The 19,139-nt window shown below is 37.3% G+C and overlaps 1 protein-coding gene across 3 annotated transcripts in view; it reads right to left on the reverse strand.

The window, feature by feature from the left end:
* Positions 1-16,761, reverse strand: part of LOC143244191 (uncharacterized) — a 38,589-nt gene extending 21,828 nt beyond the window's left edge. For all 3 annotated transcript variants that reach the window (XM_076488424.1, XM_076488423.1, XM_076488425.1), the window contains exons 1-2: positions 16,604-16,761; positions 2,654-5,501 (exon numbers count right to left, since the gene is read on the reverse strand). In XM_076488424.1, the coding sequence (XP_076344539.1) occupies positions 2,654-2,679 (26 nt within the window). In that variant the 5' untranslated portion in view covers positions 2,680-5,501; positions 16,604-16,761. The remainder of the gene's footprint in view (positions 1-2,653; positions 5,502-16,603) is intronic.
* Positions 16,762-19,139: the final 2,378 nt, after the last annotated feature.

Below are 19,139 nucleotides of genomic sequence, written 5' to 3' on the forward strand. Positions count from 1 at the left end.
TGAGGACGGGCGTTGTCATGTTGAAAAACGTCGTTGATGTTCACCATGATGGGTTGCACATGAGGCCTAAGAATCGCGTCGACGTATCGTTGAGCCGTAAGATTCCCTCGAATGTGCAAAAGGTCTGTTCTGGCATTGTAGGCGATGGCAGCCCACATCATGACGCTGCCACCACCAAATCTGTCAACATCCTGCACACAGTTTGCTGCAAAACGTTCACCTCGGCGACGGTAAACACGGGTCCTTCCATCCTGCCTACGAAGCATAAAACGTGATTCATCACTGAACCAAACATGTCTCCATCGTTGATGAGGCCATACCCGATGTGCCCGAGTCCACTGCAGCCGTGCTTGACGATGTTGCTGGGTGAGGATGACGCCTCTAACTGGACGTCGAGGTCGGATTCCTGCATCTCGTAGACGGTTGCGTACGGTCTGATCGGAAATCCTACGCAGCCCTGGTATGGTTGAGGCAGTAGACGTCGCAGTGGTGGTTCTATCCCGAAGGTGACGAAACCGGATGTAGCGATCTTGTGCGGGCGTGGTCACACGAGGTCTGCCAGATCGTGGACGGTCACGAGTTGATTCATGTTGTTGGTGACGATTTCATAGCCTTGTGATGGTGCTTGGGTGGACATTCACAGCTCTGGCAACATCTGATCGAGATTCGCCTGCTTCAAGCGACCAATGGTGTTGTTGCGTTGTGCTTCAATCAGTCTTGGCGTAACTGTATTGCGTGTCGGTGGCTTAACACTGAGCTATAGAAACCGAGAACCCGTCACTTTTATAGGGATTTTGCACATGTTGCACTTGCAGAACATGCAGATCTCTCAAACAAATTTATTGGACACGAATGAGTTTTGGCGAAAAATCCGATGTTTTCCTCCGTTTTCAAAGTACACAACTTTTATTGTCATTTTGGTCTGACAATCAGTGCCTTAACACGTGTAACATCACATACTCTGAGCTTGTAACGTTATTACATATATTTCTCTTTAAAATAAAAAAATATCCCTTTTGCGTTTCTTGTTTTGAAAAGTATATATACAGGTATAGATATTAGAAAATGGCATATATATATGCTTCAAACCAGAAACAAGACTGTCGGTAAATTGCATTAACTAACAGACTTGTTTCTATATAGAACAGGAGAAGTTTCTCGAAACATTGCCAAGTAAATAAATTACTGCATGTAAATAAATAAATTACTGACAAGTAAATAAATTACTGCCAAGTAAATAAATTACTGACATGTAAATAAATTACTGCCAAGTAAATAAATTACTGACATGTAAATAACTTACTGACATGTAAATAAATTACTGACATGGTTTTCAAAAGTTGTTGTTTTTTTTGCTAAAAGTGTCATTTATTTATTTTATTGCCTAGACACTTTACTACTTATTTTGTTTAATTCCCCCAACGGTATGTCTACGGTTTTATAACGCTAGAAACCAAGTTTCGATACTCGTGGTGAGCAGAACACAGACAGCCCATTGTATAGGTATCTGTTTAACTACAAACAAACAATCAAATATTTTGTTAATCATTTATTTATGAATCAAAATTTGAGCAATCGAAGTAAAATATGTTGTTGTTTTGTTTTAACTAATCTAAAAGTGTTTTTAATTGTTTTCGGACATTGGTACAAAGTTACTTAAGGGCTAACTGTGACGCCAGACGTACCGCTTAGCTACCACGAAGCTGATACATTTTGTATTTGATGATTAGCGGAATAGTAGTTAGTCTAAAGCACCACTGAATAGACTGTCACTCCTCCAACACAACTGGGACAGGTACGTTAAACCCGCAGATCCATAGACTGGCATGCAATTAACGTCCAGATCAAAATAAATATAGATTATTTGTTATTTTTATTATTATTCAATGATGTATAACGAAATGTCAGCGGCGATCTCTCCGCCACGGGAAATCAAACTCCTAATTTTAGCGTTTTAAGTCCGTTAACTTGACTCTGATACACCTTTTGTAAATAATTGTATAAAAAGAGAAAAAAATATGTTTTTTAAAAGAAATTTATAGATATATTTACAGATTATATATTACACAGTGTTATTTTCTATTACTGTAAAAATAATTGGTTGTTACGATAATAACATATCTAAATCCTTTGTTTTAGGTTCGTTGTAAAAATAATTAATTAGTTGTCACAGTAATAGTATATCTTAATCCTTTGTTTCACGTTAATTGTAAAAATAATAATTAATTAGTTGTCACGGTAATAGTATATCTTAATCCTTTGTTTCACGTTAATTGTAAAAATAATAATTAATTAGTTGTCACGGTATTAGTATATCTTAATCTTTTGTTTTACATTAACTGTAAAAATAATAATTAATTAGTTGTCACGGTATTAGTATATCTTAATCTTTTGTTTCACGTTAACTGTAAAAATAATAATTAATTAGTTGTCACGGTATTAGTATATCTTAATCCTTTGTTTCACGTTAACTGTAAAAATAATAATTAATTAGTTGTCACGGTATTAGTATATCTTAATCTTTTGTTTTACATTAACTGCCACTCTTCTATGTAAAGAGGGTTCGCTACTTTGACAGCGTGATCGCTATACACGTTTCAAAAATAATACTCTTTTTAAAAAAATTGACATTGTAAAGTCAAATACGACGTACCTAGAGTTACTTGTAGTCTGTGTCATATAAGGTTTGCCATCCTCACTGTTGCTATCAGACAAGATTATTTCATAATCATCGATTGACCTCAGACAAACGTTGCGTGGAGATACTGGATTTCTTTCAGTATTAAGCGAACGTTGCCCTTGTGGAATTTTGTCTTCTTTTTGATCATTCAAAAGCAGCTCGCTGTCACTCAGATTATTTCTTCTTTCTCTCTTATTTAATGTTACCTGACTGTCAAGTGTTTTTTCTCTTAGATCTTTGTACTTGATACCGTGAATATCCGAATCCTGGCAGCTAGTAATATTCTCACTTTTACTGTTTTTTAACGATGCTTCTTGTCTTTCGTCATAAACTTCCGGCTCAAGTGACAGTTGTTGCACGGTTTTATTCTGAATATTCCTTCTGGTGTAGAAACTTCATATGAAGAATCACCTTCCATTGTCGTATTTTTAGTGGTGTTTATTTCTATGCTATTTTCAAAATGTACTTCAGCTGTACCAACTTTGTTCAAAGATATGTCAACAGCTTCAACCTCAGCATCACCAGTATTGATTCCTGTTTTATCACGTGATAAAATTTCTTGGTAAGGTTTCATCTTACACTGGCAGTTGTCAACATTGAAGGATGTTCGTCCAGAAGCAAAGATTTCCAACTTATTCGAAGGCGTACAATTATCATTTTGCCATGAAGTTTCTGTATTTCGTAAGCTTGAGTTTGCAGCTTTATAGCAGTTGTACAAAGCTCCAGTAAAACGTTTTTGGAAATGAGCTTCGTTCGGGTTCCATTTAATTAATCTTTCAAAATTCTTACTCACTGCTTTAGACGTGTCGGTATGAGAAAAGGTAACATCTCGGTAGGGTTGTTCTTCAAAAGAAAAGCTGCAGCCTTCTGGTGCCTGATATTCTGAAGAAGTTAGGTTTGTCACATATCTATTTGTTAGATTACCCGCTAACCCACAACCCTCTGGTTTCAGGTTAGTGTTGTTCACGTGTGTTAGAAGTGTTTTTGAACTTTCTGAACAATCTTCGAATAATTTTTCAGTGATGTTTAAACAATGAACTTCACCACTATCTAAGCTGCTCCTAGTGACATCGCTAGTTACAATATTCGATGTATTATCAGTTGTGTACGATATGCTTTTTCCTGAATACGGTTTCTTTATCAGGAAATCATTTACACCAATATTTTTTAATGTTTTTCTCCTATATTTTCCAAATTTTCTTGTTTTCACAAGTTTTTTCTTTCGCAATAAATTTTCGGCGGAAACGGGAATTGCGTCATCTCCATCTGGTGACAATATTTGAGGATTTAGAACTTGTTCAATATTTAAAAAATCTGTTTCATCAAACCCATAATTATTGCAGAATTCGGTAAAAAGATTGATTTCTCTTGAAGATGGATTAATGAAGTTGATGTCCTCTTCTTCAGGAAGTACTCTCTGAATCATATCACTCATCACATCTTTTACCACTTCTTCGTCGCTTCTGTTCGCGGATTGGTTAGAAATTTGAGATGTTGGATGGCATTCCTTCGTATCGTTAGTCGTGTATCGTGAACTGCAACTTTTATCGAGCTTTCTTTTACTAGATTTCCTCTTAAAACGTTTGCATGTTACCGAGGAAATGACGTTATCAAAGATGGTTGTATAAACCGATAATGGGGATATTTTTTTCCCTTTTTTGGGAAGAGCTCCAACATTCTGCAACTGGTAGTAACCATCGTGACCATATATCTCTTTTGACATGGCTACAAGATCGGTATTCTGACTAGCTTCTTTTGGAACGTTATATTTGTATGACGCCTTCAAAACGCCCGCAAGCGTTGGAATGCTTGATTCCAAAAAATCAAAAGTGGGATCATTGGAATTATTGCCAAACAATTCTTTTGTAAAGTCATCTTTTCTTGGACTAGAAATTGTGATCAGATTGTTATCTTCCGATGAGGAAACATAAAGCAATGGTTCACCTTCAATAGCCGAACCTTCCCTTGGACCTCTCACGTCCGAGTTTTCACACTCTTGTTTTACAGTCTGACATTTACCCTTTAATGTCCATTTATTTTTGACTGTCTTGTTCTCGCACTTCTTAGACTTAATTAACAGTTTTGTTTCACTTCCATTGGAAGTAACTACGAACCCTTTATCTAGATTATCTGAATATGTTTCTGTTTCTTGTAAACACATTTGCCATTTCTTTCGAAGTTCATTCTTTCTCCTCTCATTTGGGAAACACTTTGTCGAGTTGGAGACCACGTGTTCATTGCTTGCCGTTTTATTTTTTTTTACATCTGGGTCATGTTTTAAATACGTCAACTGCGTCGGATGGAAATAAGAACCGTAGCCTGGATCCAGGGTTGGAGGATCCGGGTAAATTTTCGAAAGTTCTTTGACATCCTTTAAAGTTGAAAAATCTATGTCCAAACTTTGCATTGGACATTCCATTTCAGTCTGTCGTATTTCAAAATAATCCCTCTTCAAACCACTGACTTCACACTCTGTAAGACTTTCGTCAATATTATGATGTTCTAATTGTTGGGGCGTTGTTATTGTAACTTTATCTGACATAAAGGTAGGTAATTTGGGCAACACCACAAAGCATACTTTGGTTTCTGGAACATTACTAGAATTAGACATGACGTGCTAGCCACCACACAGATCTTCATAAGATCCAATTGGAGGTGGGGGAATCCCTTGGAAAACGTACTCAGAAAAGTTGTTAATCTGAATATAAGCTGAGGTCCAAGTTTCAGATTGTTAACAGATCAGTATCACGGCTTCAGGGGTACGTAAACAACACACAAAGTCGAAGACATTGCTCTTTTGATTCAAGAATAAGGACTCAGGCTAAAACAAAAAAAAAATAAATTTCAGTTCCAGACGTACTACTAAACTGTATATTATTATCTAAATAACTCTATTCTACTAAGTTTTCACTTGTTATCGCTGTTAACAGAATGTGACTTTAGTTGTTTCTTTTAATTTAATTTTTTTATCCCCTAAAACGTATTTTGATCCTGATGAACATATCATCGTTAAACACACATCTGTCCACTTTAATCAATTTCTTAACAACATAGTTCCTTTTGTGTATTTATAATTTATTTCATAATTTCTAGTTCGTGTTTTAAATATTAAATCTGGCTGCCTCAGATATAGTTCATATAAATTAGGAGGATACGCGGTTCTATGCACCTCTCAAGAATCGAACCCAGAATTTTAAGGTTATAAGCCTCCAAACTTACATGTGTCCATCGTAGAGGGAGTATGTAGGGACAGACGAAACAAGAACATTGTATCTGGTAGCTCACACCACTGTTGTCTGTCGAAACCACTTCGAGAAATGAAAGTGGCAGTTAAATAGGTTCTCTCATTCAGTTACACCTGTGGATAGGCTTAACCTTCCGCGACGAAAGGTTTCACCATTTAATCCTCAAGTCTATAAGATAGCATGATTTCTTTGCCAAAGACAGCATTTCATCAAAAGACACTGAAACACGTTAAGGAGTCGCCGGCATGTAACAAATGATTTGTTTGTTTTGGAATTTCGCACAAAGCTACTCGAGGGCTATCTGTGCTAGCCGTCCCTAATTTAGCAGTGTAAGACTAGAGGGAAGGCAGCTAGTCATCACCACCCACCGCCAACTCTTGGGCTACTCTTTTACCAACGAATAGTGGGATTGACCGTCACATTATAACGCCCTCACGGTTGGGAGGGCGAGCATGTTTGGCGCGACGCGGGCGCGAACCCGCGACCCTCGGATTACGAGTCGCACGCCTTATGCGCTAGGCCATGCCAGGCCCCTGTAACAAATGAAAGAAAGTATATCAACATTAAAGTCTGTATGTAAATAAATGCAAAGTGGCTTTTTTTTTCAATTATACATACCTAGAAGGAAAGCACATGATTCATGTCTGCAATTTTCTTGTATGTCAGATGGTTGGATGATCAGTCTTGGAAGACAATAGATCAGAAGTGGTTAACATTCCGAGATAGAGGAAAGCCCAATATTCAATCTTCGGTATGCCATTGAAGATCCCCCTGGGAGTTCAGCTGTTATGAAAATGACAATAAATCTTTTTTGTTTGTTTGTTTAAAGAGCCTAACAAAGACCGTGTTACAGAAGATATGTTACCTTCCCTCTAGCCAATAGCTCCAAATTAAGGACGATCATATCTGATTAGCCCTAAAGATATCAGCCCATTTAGCCTAAGATGTGTTAATGACTTCTCATTCAAGTTGTAAGTTTCAATTACATTCACTCACGTTCAACAAGTTTTCACGTTTCCACTAACTGAACAGTAGTTCAGTTAAAACCTTCATTAAACCTTCATTAAAACTACTTTATTGGGTAATTATACAAACATTTATGTTATCACTCGTCACGTTACCATCTTGGTCAACGTTATCACTCGTCACGTTACATCTTGATTAACATTATCACTCGTCACGTTACCACCTTGATTAACGTTATCACTCTTCACGCTACCACCTTGAATAACGTTATCACTCGTCACGTTACCACCTTGAATAACGTTATCACTCGTCACGTTAACACCTTGATTATCGTTATCACTCGTCACGTTATCACCTTGATTAACGTTATCTCTCTTCACGTTACCACCTTGAATAACGTTATCACTCGTCACGTTACACCCTTGATTAACATTATCACTCTTCACATTACCATCTTGATTAACGTTATCACTCGTCACATTAACACTTTGATTAATGTTATCACTCGTTACGTTACACCCTTGATTAACATTATCACTCTTCACGTTACCACCTTGATTAACGTTATCACTCTTCACGTTACCACCTTGATTAATGTTATCACTCTTCACGTTACCACCTTGATTAACGTTATCACTCTTCACGTTACCACCTTGATTAATGTTATCACTCTTCACGCTACCACCTTGATTAACGTTATCACTCTTCACGTTACCACCTTGATTAACGTTATCACTCGTCACGTTAACACCTTGATTATCGTTATCACTCTTCACGTTACCACCTTGATTAATGTTATCACTCTTCACGCTACCACCTTGATTAACGTTATCACTCTTCACGTTACCACCTTGATTAACGTTATCACTCTTCACGTTACCACCTTGATTAATGTTATCACTCTTCACGCTACCACCTTGAATAACGTTATCACTCGTCACGTTAACACCTTGATTATCGTTATCACTCTTAAAGACTTAGTTGATACTTCCGTCTGTTCGTTTGTTGCTAATCCTAAAACTAAACTAGAAGCTATATGTGCTATGCCCATTGCGTGTATCTAATCTCGATTTTTACCCTCATAAGACATCAGACTTAGCGATGATTCACGAGGGGACTGATACTTCTATTTATTGTCTTAAACTGTCACAAAATTTAAATATTAATTTCACGTAGAGTCTTATATAAAAATATTTGGCGGTGAAGGTCGCAGAATCTAATCCCGTCATCATGGTAGCCGGAAGGAAGCATTATAATGTTACAGTGAATTCCATTTGTCGTTGGTAAAGAGTATTCCAAAGGTTGGCGGTGGGTATTGTTTGAATAATTCATGTTTCAATTCAATTTCTTTAAAAAATATTAAAATCTAAGCTGTACTGCGTTTTAAGATGATATTAGTAAAATTATACTGAAGACAAAAAAATCTTCAATTTTCAATTCCTTCTCGAACGGAAGTGTAAAGTTTGCAGGTTTTTTCACTTCCTTAACTACCCTCTCCTCTTACTCAGTGGCACAGCTGAATATCTACAGACACAACGCTAAAAATCGGGTTTCGATAGCCGAGATGGGCAGCGCACATTCTGTAGCTTTGTGCTTAAATTCAAGCAAACAAACACTGGTGACTCAATAGTGATTCTACGGACTTAGACGATAAGAGCCTGAGCTATTAGTCCAGTGTGGCTCAAAAACAGAACTGACCGTTGCCCCTGGTGGGTCAGCAGTAGGATCGAGGGCTTATACGCTAAAATTCGGGAATCGATTGCAGCAGAGGGCAGAAAGTAGCGACTTCATTGTTTAATTACGTAAGTTAACTGTTACATCTCTTCTGAAAACTTTTGGTTGTCTAGAAATAAATGTCGTTTTTGAACAGCAAAGTTTGTAAAAGTATAAACCAATGTTATAAATCATGCTTTAATCAAAGTAAGCACCATTTGCTTGAACATAAGTTTTCCAACATGTAACGATGCTGTTTATGCCCCTGATATAAGAATCAGAGTTTCTGGTTTTGAAAGCGCTTATTGTTCAAAACGTTGTCAAAGTGTTAAAAAAAATGAAAATCTGTATGAGAGAGGTCTGGAAAATAAGATGGATGAGGCCTCGATTCCCAATTTGTTCAATTTTTGGAGCGTCATCCTTGACAGGTCTCATAACGCTCATTTTGTTGATCTTTAGTCAGCTCATGTGGAACCCACTTATCCAACTTTTTAATCTTTTCAATCACACTCAGGTGGTTGACAATGCTTGATTTGCTTGTGCCTAGCTTTTCTGCAAGCTCACGTACTGTTGTGCGAGGGTCTGTCTCAACTGCTTCTCTTAATGTCGAAACATTTGGAACCAACGCTGAACTGTACGTTCAGTAGCAGATCCGTGGACGAATGCCTGGTTGATGTTCTGTGTATTTTCGGTAGCTTTTCGTCCAAATTTGAAGTCGTAGAGAAAAATGAGACGAAAGTCCTTCTTGTCTATGCTGCCTTAGAGGTTATGAAACTTACTCTGAGTAGAGTTCAAACAGCAGACAATTACGATAACAAGTGACAAACGTTGGAGTAAACCAACCAACAATAAGTTACTCAATATCCAGCTTCTAAATGTCATCGTGAGAATTCCGACACCTATTTCTGGACAACCTCATAAGTAGCGACAATTTATGTCAATACTATTTGACAATAACATTTTTTTACAAATTGCAAATAAAAAAATGAAACGAAGAGAAACGTTTTGCACACATATATATGTATTCTTCCATTTATCGCATGACAACTTCATAATATTCCTAAACCAAGTACTATAAAAAATAAATGGATTTTCCTGTACGTGAAACTCATCTTATATTTATAAGCGATCCTTTTAGTGAGTATTGATGGAAGTAATTCCTTATGCAGAGCTGCTTTATGATACAGCTGCTCTTTACCTGCACTGAACACCATTATTTTCCAATACAAGATAAGCTACTATTCAGAAGATCTCAATGCATCAATACTTTATATCTTGATTTATATGAGGTTAACGAATCACTGTGAGATACGACAAGGAAAGCTGATAACCTCTCTGTGCAATGCTCTATTTAAAATATGGCCTCCTATCTGTTGCTACTGAAGCTTTGAAGTTCACATACACGAACTTACGACTGAAATTGTGCCCAAGTTTAATGAACAATAACGTGAATAAAAAAAGCAAGCCCCAATACAGCGTGGTCTAAATAACTTAATACAGAAAAACAAGCCTACGGGATATTATCTGTGATAGCAGTATAATCATTTCCTAAAACATAAGAGAATATTTGTGGTGCTGTCCGGCCCTAATGATGAAAACTGTGTTACCGAAACTACACGGTTAAAATATCTAATAAAAATGTCACCTTTCGCTATGCTTCCTTTTTATTTTGTACTATTAGAGTTTCTGTGATGCTTACAGTAGTATTTCATAATGCTTGTTGCTTCGTCTTTATCAATTAGATTCATCTAAATAATCTAGAACAGTAAATATTTCCAGTTCTAAATTTACACTGCTGGCCAAAATCTTAAGGCCAATGAACTTAAAGAAAAATATGCATTTTGTGTTGTTAGACTCAACCACATATTTGAGTACCGCTTCACAAGATGAAAATAAGAAAAGGTAAAATAAAAATTAAAAAAAAAAACTTTTAGCATTTAATAGCGAAAATGTAAACACTATGAAATTTGCCGAAATACGAGCTGGTCAAAAGTTTAAGACCATACCAAAAAGAAGTCCTAAACAGGATAGGACTGAGTTATTCCAAACGGTGAAGATGGCTTCACAAAGATCATTCATTGTTTGGAATTGACGTCCATTTCTATAAACTTCCTTTGCCATCCACCCCCAAACATTTTCAATGGGGTTCAGTTCAGGCGAACACACTGGATGGTCCAAAAGAATCATTCACGTTATTCGCTATGAAAAAGTCCTTTGATCTGTGGGCATTGTAGATTGCAGCGTTGTCCTGCTGAAGGATCCAGTCATTTCCACACAAGCAAGGGCCTTCAATCAATAAGGATGCTCTCTCCAACATGCCAATGTTCCCAGCTGCTGTTTGACGCCCCTGTATAACCTGAAATTCCATTATTCCATGGAAGAAGAAAGCACCCCAGATCATGGTAGAACCTCCACCACTGTGATGTGAAGAGAATGTCTCCGGTGGGATATCCTTATCGTGCCAGTAACGTTGGAAGCCATATGAACCATCCAAGTTAAATGTTTTTCTCCTCAGAGAACAAAACCTTCGTCTACTTTTCTACTTCCTATGTTTGATGCTTCTCAGCAAAGTTTAACTGAGCTATTTCGTGGTGTGGGAGGAGGCGTGACCTTTAAAGACCTTTACGCTTTTAAAACCTTTCTCTCGCAGATGCGTCCATAAGGGCCTTAATCTGGTTCGACGATCGCCTGGTGTCTTGCCGAACAATCCGTCGAATCTTCCTGCTCAACGCCGGCGAAATTTTCTTGAGCCGACCACTTGAAATTCTCGTTCCGTATCCCCCAGGGTCTTTTATGAAATTTGCAAAGCAGTTTTACTACGCCCAATCTCACCAGCAATGGCACATTGAGAGAGACCTTGGTTTTGCAGCTCGACACTTCTGCCACGTTCAAACTCTGTCAGCCTTTTAGCCTTTGCCATGTTTTTACCCAATGTAAAACAGAAGATGTCAGTGGGAGATGTTGACAATGCTAATGCTTGAACACAAATGACTAAATTTCGTTACCTGTTTACCGATTAACGCTTCGTTTCAGTATGGTCTTAAACTTTTGACCAGCTAGTATTTAGGCTAATTTCATAGAGTTCACATTTTCCCTATTAAATTCCCTATTATTTTTTCCCTTTTCTTATTTTCATCTTTCGAAGCTTCACTCAAATAAGTGGTTGAGTCTAATAATGCAAAGTGCATATTTTTTCTTCATGTTCATTGGCTTTAAGATTTTGGCCAGCAGTGTACGTAAGTTAGTTAAAGAATAATAGTATTTGTACGTCACGGAGGCCTGTAAGTAAACGTGTGTTTTTTTTCTTAGAGCAAAGCCACACCTCGCTATCTGCTGTGTCAACCGAGAGGAATCTAACTCCTAGTTTTAGCATTGTAAATCCGAAGACTTACCATTGTCCCAGACGGGGACTCTAAGAAAGCATTTTATGATCCACATATCACGACACAACAACATACCTTACACTACACGATGTGATGTGAACGACACAGCTACATATGTTAAACTACACGATGTGAAGTGAACGACACAAATACATATGTTACACTACACGATGTGTTGTGAACGACACAACTACATATGTTACACTACACGAGGTGATGTGAACGACACAACTACATATCTTACGTTACACGATGTGAAGTGAACGACACAGCTACATATCTTACACAACACGATATGATGTGAACGACACAACTACATAACTTACACTACACGATGTGAAGTGAACAACACAACTACATATCTTTCACTACACGATGTGAAGTGAACGACACAACTAGATACCTTACACTACACCATGTGATGTGAACGACACAACTACATACCTTACACTATACCATGTGATGTGAACGACACAACTACATACCTTACACTACACGATGTGAAGTGAACGACACAACTACATATCTTGCAGTAGACGATGTGTTGTGAACGACACAACTACATACCTTACACTATACCATGTGATGTGAACGACACAACTACATACCTTACACTACACGATGTGAAGTGAACGACACAACTACATATCTTACACTACACGATGTGATGTGAATAATGGTTAAAACTGCAACACAAAGTCAACACTGACCTTACAGTAGGTTTGACCACTTTTAGGTACTTGCTTACGTATAAACTTTGACATTATAGTTGTTTTAAGACTTATTTTTATTTTCATACGCGGTCAACATTGGCCTTGCAATAGTTTCACTCATTTCTTTGTAGTTTCAGCAACAACAATTATTCACACTAACGTCGATAAATTAATAATCTGCTTGTGTATCGTTAAAGGTAAAACTACATATTGGGCTATCTACGCTGTGTCCAACGTGACTTTTGGTGTTTTAATCCGCCAAGCTGCGATGTGCACCACGTAAGCCAGTGGTTCTTAACCTTTTTCAGTGTTTGCACCCCTTTCAAATCAGTAATCATTTCTCGCACCCCCTGGAAACTTAAATATAAAAAAAGCTAAAAATATAAAGCATACTCTTATGTAAAAATATAGATTTGCATTAATTATTCATGGGCATCCTCGCACCCCTTGGGAATCATCTTCGCACCCCCTAGGGGTGCGGGCACCCCTGGTTAAGAACCCCTGACGTAAGCAATGGCACGCGTTTAAAGACAGCCCTGAAAAGACGTACAAAGCCAAAGTTTTCAATCTCGTGAGTATGTTTTTATTTTTCGTATGTAGACCAATTAAGAATATGCACGTGACAAAGGCACTGTTTGTGACACCTAAATTATAACCTATCAAAGAAAGACAAAATCACAAGTTCGATATCTAGCACTAACGTCCAATCAGAACGTGTTTCACACAGGGTACACTTTTTAGTTGAAATAGCTTAATTTTACATAATTTTAAATATATATATGTTTGTTCATATATTGGCAGACCCTTATACAGTTAACAAAAAGTAATGGATAACACCGTGTGGTAAACTAAATGAAAATGCAGAAATGTAGGTTAACACAACAAAAAGTCTGTAAAACACAACATAAAGTCTGTATAACACAACAAAAAGTCTGTACTTTACAATAATGTTTCTTAGGCTTCAGTCGGTCCCGATCCAAAAGGGTTTTCGTAAGGATATCATAGGTATGATGGAGTAAGCGGCATTTGAGATGATAAATATCATTGCGGTTAGGGATATATTAGGGTGCAGAAATTTGTTATCGCTCTGTGTGCGCGCGAAAGGATCGTCATATCCTGAAATATTTTCAAAGTTAGGTTTAAAAAGTTTGAGATTCGATTAGCATTCGCCCCCGCTAGTACAGCGGTATGTCTCCAGATTTACAACGTTAAAATAAGGGGTTCGATTCTCCCCGGTGGGCTGTGCAGATAGCCGTATGTGGCTTTGTTATAAGAAACACAAACTCACAAAACACTCGATTAACATTTAAAAATATATATGTAGTTTTTCACTGAGAATCGGAAGCTTCATACTGTAGTTATGTAAAACTTCCTTCTTGTAAGTTTTCAAATATAATATCAGTACAATTAACGAAGTAAGTTTAAGGATTTACAGATGATTTGAAAGCGTTATGTGAACCCTTGTTGAAGAAACATTAAATTATTGTATTTATTCTAAACAACTTCACAATTCCTTGTCGTCCTTCTCAAACACTAACTGTTCTTCTACACAAACGCCTATACAGTTACTGTTTCTGTACACCAGAGGGCTTGGTGAGCTTTGGTAACCGCCGAAAAGCTTCTTTGGTACTGGAGATGGCAGAAATAGTGTGGGTAAACATATTATAACGTGTTCTTCTTTGCTTTCGCTCAAGGATTCTTGGATTTACCAATTACTTCTCCACCAATAACTTTCAACCCCACTCGTTTTTCAAGACAAGGCACATTCTATTCTCTACCGTCCTTCTAGACAAGTTTCTTCTCAATCCTTATCTATTTTTCACTGACCAGTCATTTTTCGGTCTTATCTATCCTTTCACGCCAAGTCACTTTCCAACCTCTACCCATCCTCACATACTAGTCACTTCTCAAAATGTAAATTAAAGAAAACCTCTACTGTTAAAGACAGTTTTTAATTTGATTTTAAAATATGAAACTCGCATCTAACAAGCTGTTTCTAATATTTACCAAGAAATATTCAAATGTCTTGGATTTTTCGAAATATGATATTACCACTAAGTTGAGTTAGCACTTCAATAGTTGAACAGATCATTTTAAAGGTACGTAGTAATGAATCACACGCATTGAAGTACAGGGTGTTCGGAAAGTCACTGTGCACTTATATATTTATTAACAGATAAAACTGCACAGTGACTTTCCGAACACCCTGTATCATCTATATTTCAAATCAGTTCGTGTCTGTCCATAACTTCCCTAACTACGAACGGTATAAAATTTCCCGAGTTTCTTGACCATCACAGAAACGATTCTAAGCTGATTTACTTTGCTCAATTTATCATTAATTTCCTCTTTGACACTGAACTTTAATCCTCCGTGGTTAGGGCACTCAACTCACAGTCTGTGGATCACGAGATCGATCCCTATGACTGAACATGTTCACCTTTTCAGTCCTGGGTGTGATGGTTCTCACTATTCGTTTGTAAATAAAAATAGCCCAAGAGTTGATAGTGGTTGGTATTCACTAACTGCCTTCCTTCCATCTAGTCTACCATTGCTAAATTAGGGACAGCTAGAACAAAATTCAGTAAACAAACAAACCCTGATTGCCATGAATCGCCTAAGAGTTCCTAGATGTTGCCCAGCTCACCAAAATATTATAAAAGTACCAGTTAGATAACAGTTACTCTTGTATGAAACTGACAAGTAAGGATAAAAATGACGCACGTACACATAGTTCCTTCATACTCGTGATACCCACGTAGCTTGAGTAATTCGGTTAGTGGAAATAAGGTTTCATTTTTTTTGTTCGATTAACTGAATCGATAGAAAGTCGTTAAATTAAAAAATGCGTAGAAACTGAATGAAATGTTCTGAGTGAGGCAGTAAAAGTTTTAATCCACTTGAAATAAAACAAAAAGCACTGAACTGTGAGTACTTCGCCCTCTGATGGATTTATTTGGGTAAAGTAATTTACATAAGTCTCGTTTATTAGAAAAAGAAAATTATAATTTTCATTATATTTTATAACGACTAATTTTGTTTTCCTTCGTAAGTTTTAACAAATCCCAAGCTCCCTGACCTTTGACGTCCGATACACAGTAACTAAATAATTCATCTATCCTCTTTTAAAGGAAAAAATAACAAGAGAAGTTTAATCAAATTCAGAACATTATCGACCTATTCACTTTAATTTGGCCCGACGTGGCCAGGTGGTTAAGGCACTCGACTCGTAATCTGAGGGTCGCGGATTCAAATCCCCGTCACACTAAACATGCTCTCACTTTCAGCCGTGGAAGCGTTATAATGTGACGGTCAACCACATTATTCGTTGGTAAAAGAGTAGCCCAAAAGTTGGCGGTGGGTAGTGATGACTAGCTCTTGTCTTACACTGCTAAATTAGGGACGGCTAATAGCCCTCGTGTAGCTTAGCGCGAAATTCAAAACAAAAAAAAACCAAACCACTTTAATTTTCATATTTCAAAACCATCAAATGAACAGATAAGAAGAGAAAGGGGATGCATAGAAAACAGATAGATAGACAGAAAAAAATAACTACATAGATAAATACACAGATTGGGAGAGACAGATAATGGCTCCAATATAAAATGCCCTATTCAGCAAGATGAGAGTAAAATGTTATATCTTCTCAGTCCAGAGTCTATCCAGCTCCCCTTGTTAAAATATCTCACAGCCATATACTATTTGTTTTGTGTTTCGTATCAACCTATACGTGTACAATAACGTCAGATATGTTAATTACTATGACCTTATATGGCATTTACAGAAATACGGAAGAGCCACAGCATTTATAAAAGAAATAAAACGTAAACAGATTAAAAACAAGGGTTAAGTAAACATGGGGGCTCATTATAATGTTCGAAACCTCTTCGCTAAGATACATACCTCTTTTCATTGCCATCTCGCTCGTCGCTTAGTGAAGAACTAACTCGAATATACTGGTCGCAGTCAACTGAGATTACCACACTGTTGGATACAACAACCTCTTTTAGCACAGTTACGTGTGTTAAGCGTTTTTCACAAACGTCACTGTCTTGGTACTGCTGTCGAGATTATTGTATGTACCTCTACATGCGGAACGGGCGGTGCTTTGCTTCTAAATTGCTGACGTAAACTTAATGTCGATATTTTTTATTGGCTAAGAAAACACTTGATTCACGAGCTGTCAGTAATTTTAACCTATTAGAAACGATATTTTCGGTAATTGTTTGCTCAGTCCAAGGTCATGTCGACAAAGTATCTAGTTTCCCTTTTATACCAGGTATGTCTATGAAATTACTCCGCCAATAATATATTACTTAACTATTTCTAAGGGTGCAAACATTTAACAGTATCCTTCCACAATCTAGTCCCTATGACGACAGATAGTTGATTTGTCAATTCACGGAAACATCTTATTGATAGACATGCCACTAATAAGCAGTAACTGTTTCCTCAATAGTTCTATAACTTTACGTAACTTGTAATCAAAATTGGGTTATAAACTCGGTTTCCAACACTGTCATTACCTTTTACGTATCTAACTGTAGATGTTACCTGCAAACTGAGACACTTCTGTATTGAGAAAATAAAATATTTTGTACAATTCATTTGTTTGTTTGTTTTATAGCACAGCCACATTGCGCTATTTCCTGTGTCCACCGTGAGGAATCGAACTCCGGATTTTAACGTTGCTCTAAGCTCTGAGACCGCTAAGAGAAGTCCAAGAGTTGGCGGTAGGTGCTGTTGATTAGCTGCCTTCCTTTTAGTCGATCAATTCAAAATTAAAAGTCCCCCACCTACTCAGTGACATATCGCTATGCCTGGGGAATTATAACGCTTGAAACAGGGTTTCGATACCCGTGATGGGCAGAGAATAGATAGCCCTTTGTATAGCTTTATGTTTAATAATAAACAACAAAGGAACAACTAAATAGACAAAATTCGAATCCATCTGTACTAATAGCTCTTTTGTAGTTTTGCGCGAACATACCAAAACGATGAGGTTTATCTTAATTTGTGTGGTAAGTCTGCAGACTTGCAACGCTAAAATTCAGAGTTGAATTCCCCTTGGTGGATACAGCAATGCGGCATCACTCCAAGACAACCAAAAAAGACAGGAACTATTTTTAAATTTTCTGTTGATTTTTTTGTTCCTGTCACCTTCTTCTTCTGACCTTTCACCCATAGATGCATAAAAACATGCCAACCCAATTTAAAATCTAGAATCTATTTCTATCAGTACGAAAAACGAGATTGTTCCAAGCAGTGACTTGATTCGCTGCCATAAGGGATCATAGCATGAAGGTCGTGAATTCGAATCCCTGTTATCGAACATGTTCGCCTTTTCAGCTGTGAGGCCGTTACAATGAAATAGGCAATTTCACTATTCGTTGATAAAAGAGTATCTCAGTAGTAGGCGATGAGTGGTGATGACTAGCTGTCTTTCCTCTAGTCTTACACTGCGAAATTAGGGATCCTAGTGCGGATAGCCCTGGTGTAGATTTGGACGTATTTCGAGCTATTTTAGGGATTCCATCCCAACTGGATCTATGATAGACAATGGTATTTATCAGTTCTGTAGAAAATCCGTACCAGTTATATTTCAAGTTCCAGAGATATAAACACGGTGACTTTAAGTATTGTTTGTTTGTTACATTTCGCACAGAAGCTATTTTAGGGTCATCTGGGAAGGCAGTCAATCCTGCTCCCCACCAATTATTAGGATACTTTTCTCAAAACAAATAGTATAATTTCACCGTCAAGCTAACAAACAACAAACCCACAGCCCTAGAGTGCAAAGTCCGATTGTTTTTTTCGGAGGTAAGGGAGGGGGTAAAACACTGCGTACCACGGAACTTTAACTTCACAGTTTGTCACATCCTCCTTTATAAAATACACAGTCAATCCAGTTATTGTTTTCAAAGAGACAGACAAAGTCCTTGTGTTGGTAAATCTGTTCTCTCCGTTTCAGTTAGTCAAACTAGGGGCTATACTTAAATACCAAGGTATCTTAAATGTTCGCTTACCCCAAGTGTACGCAAGGCACTGTTTATGCTTAAATTTGGAAATATGAATTCAACATAATATTACATTTTATTTTAAAATAAAACATTATTAAGGCCCAAAAGCGCTTTTAAGCTACTTGAAATATTACTTATTACTCTTGTTATATCCCCCCATTTGTATTCTTCGCTCCCCAGTGGCACAGCGGTATGTCTGCGGACTTACAACGCTAGTAACCGGTTTTAGATATCCTTGGTGGGCAGAGCACAGACATTTCACTGTGTAGCTTTATGTTTAACTTCAAACAAAAAATGTTCTCCCCCCTTTTGTCCTGTTTTAACGACATCGTGGCAACAATTCGATTCACTTTAGACTTATTGTATTAAATAAACAAAACTTTAAAACTGACTACCCATTGTTGTGTAAGTATATTGTA

This window comes from Tachypleus tridentatus, chromosome 2 (genome assembly GCF_004210375.1).
Source record: "Tachypleus tridentatus isolate NWPU-2018 chromosome 2, ASM421037v1, whole genome shotgun sequence".
NCBI lineage: Eukaryota > Metazoa > Arthropoda > Merostomata > Xiphosura > Limulidae > Tachypleus > Tachypleus tridentatus.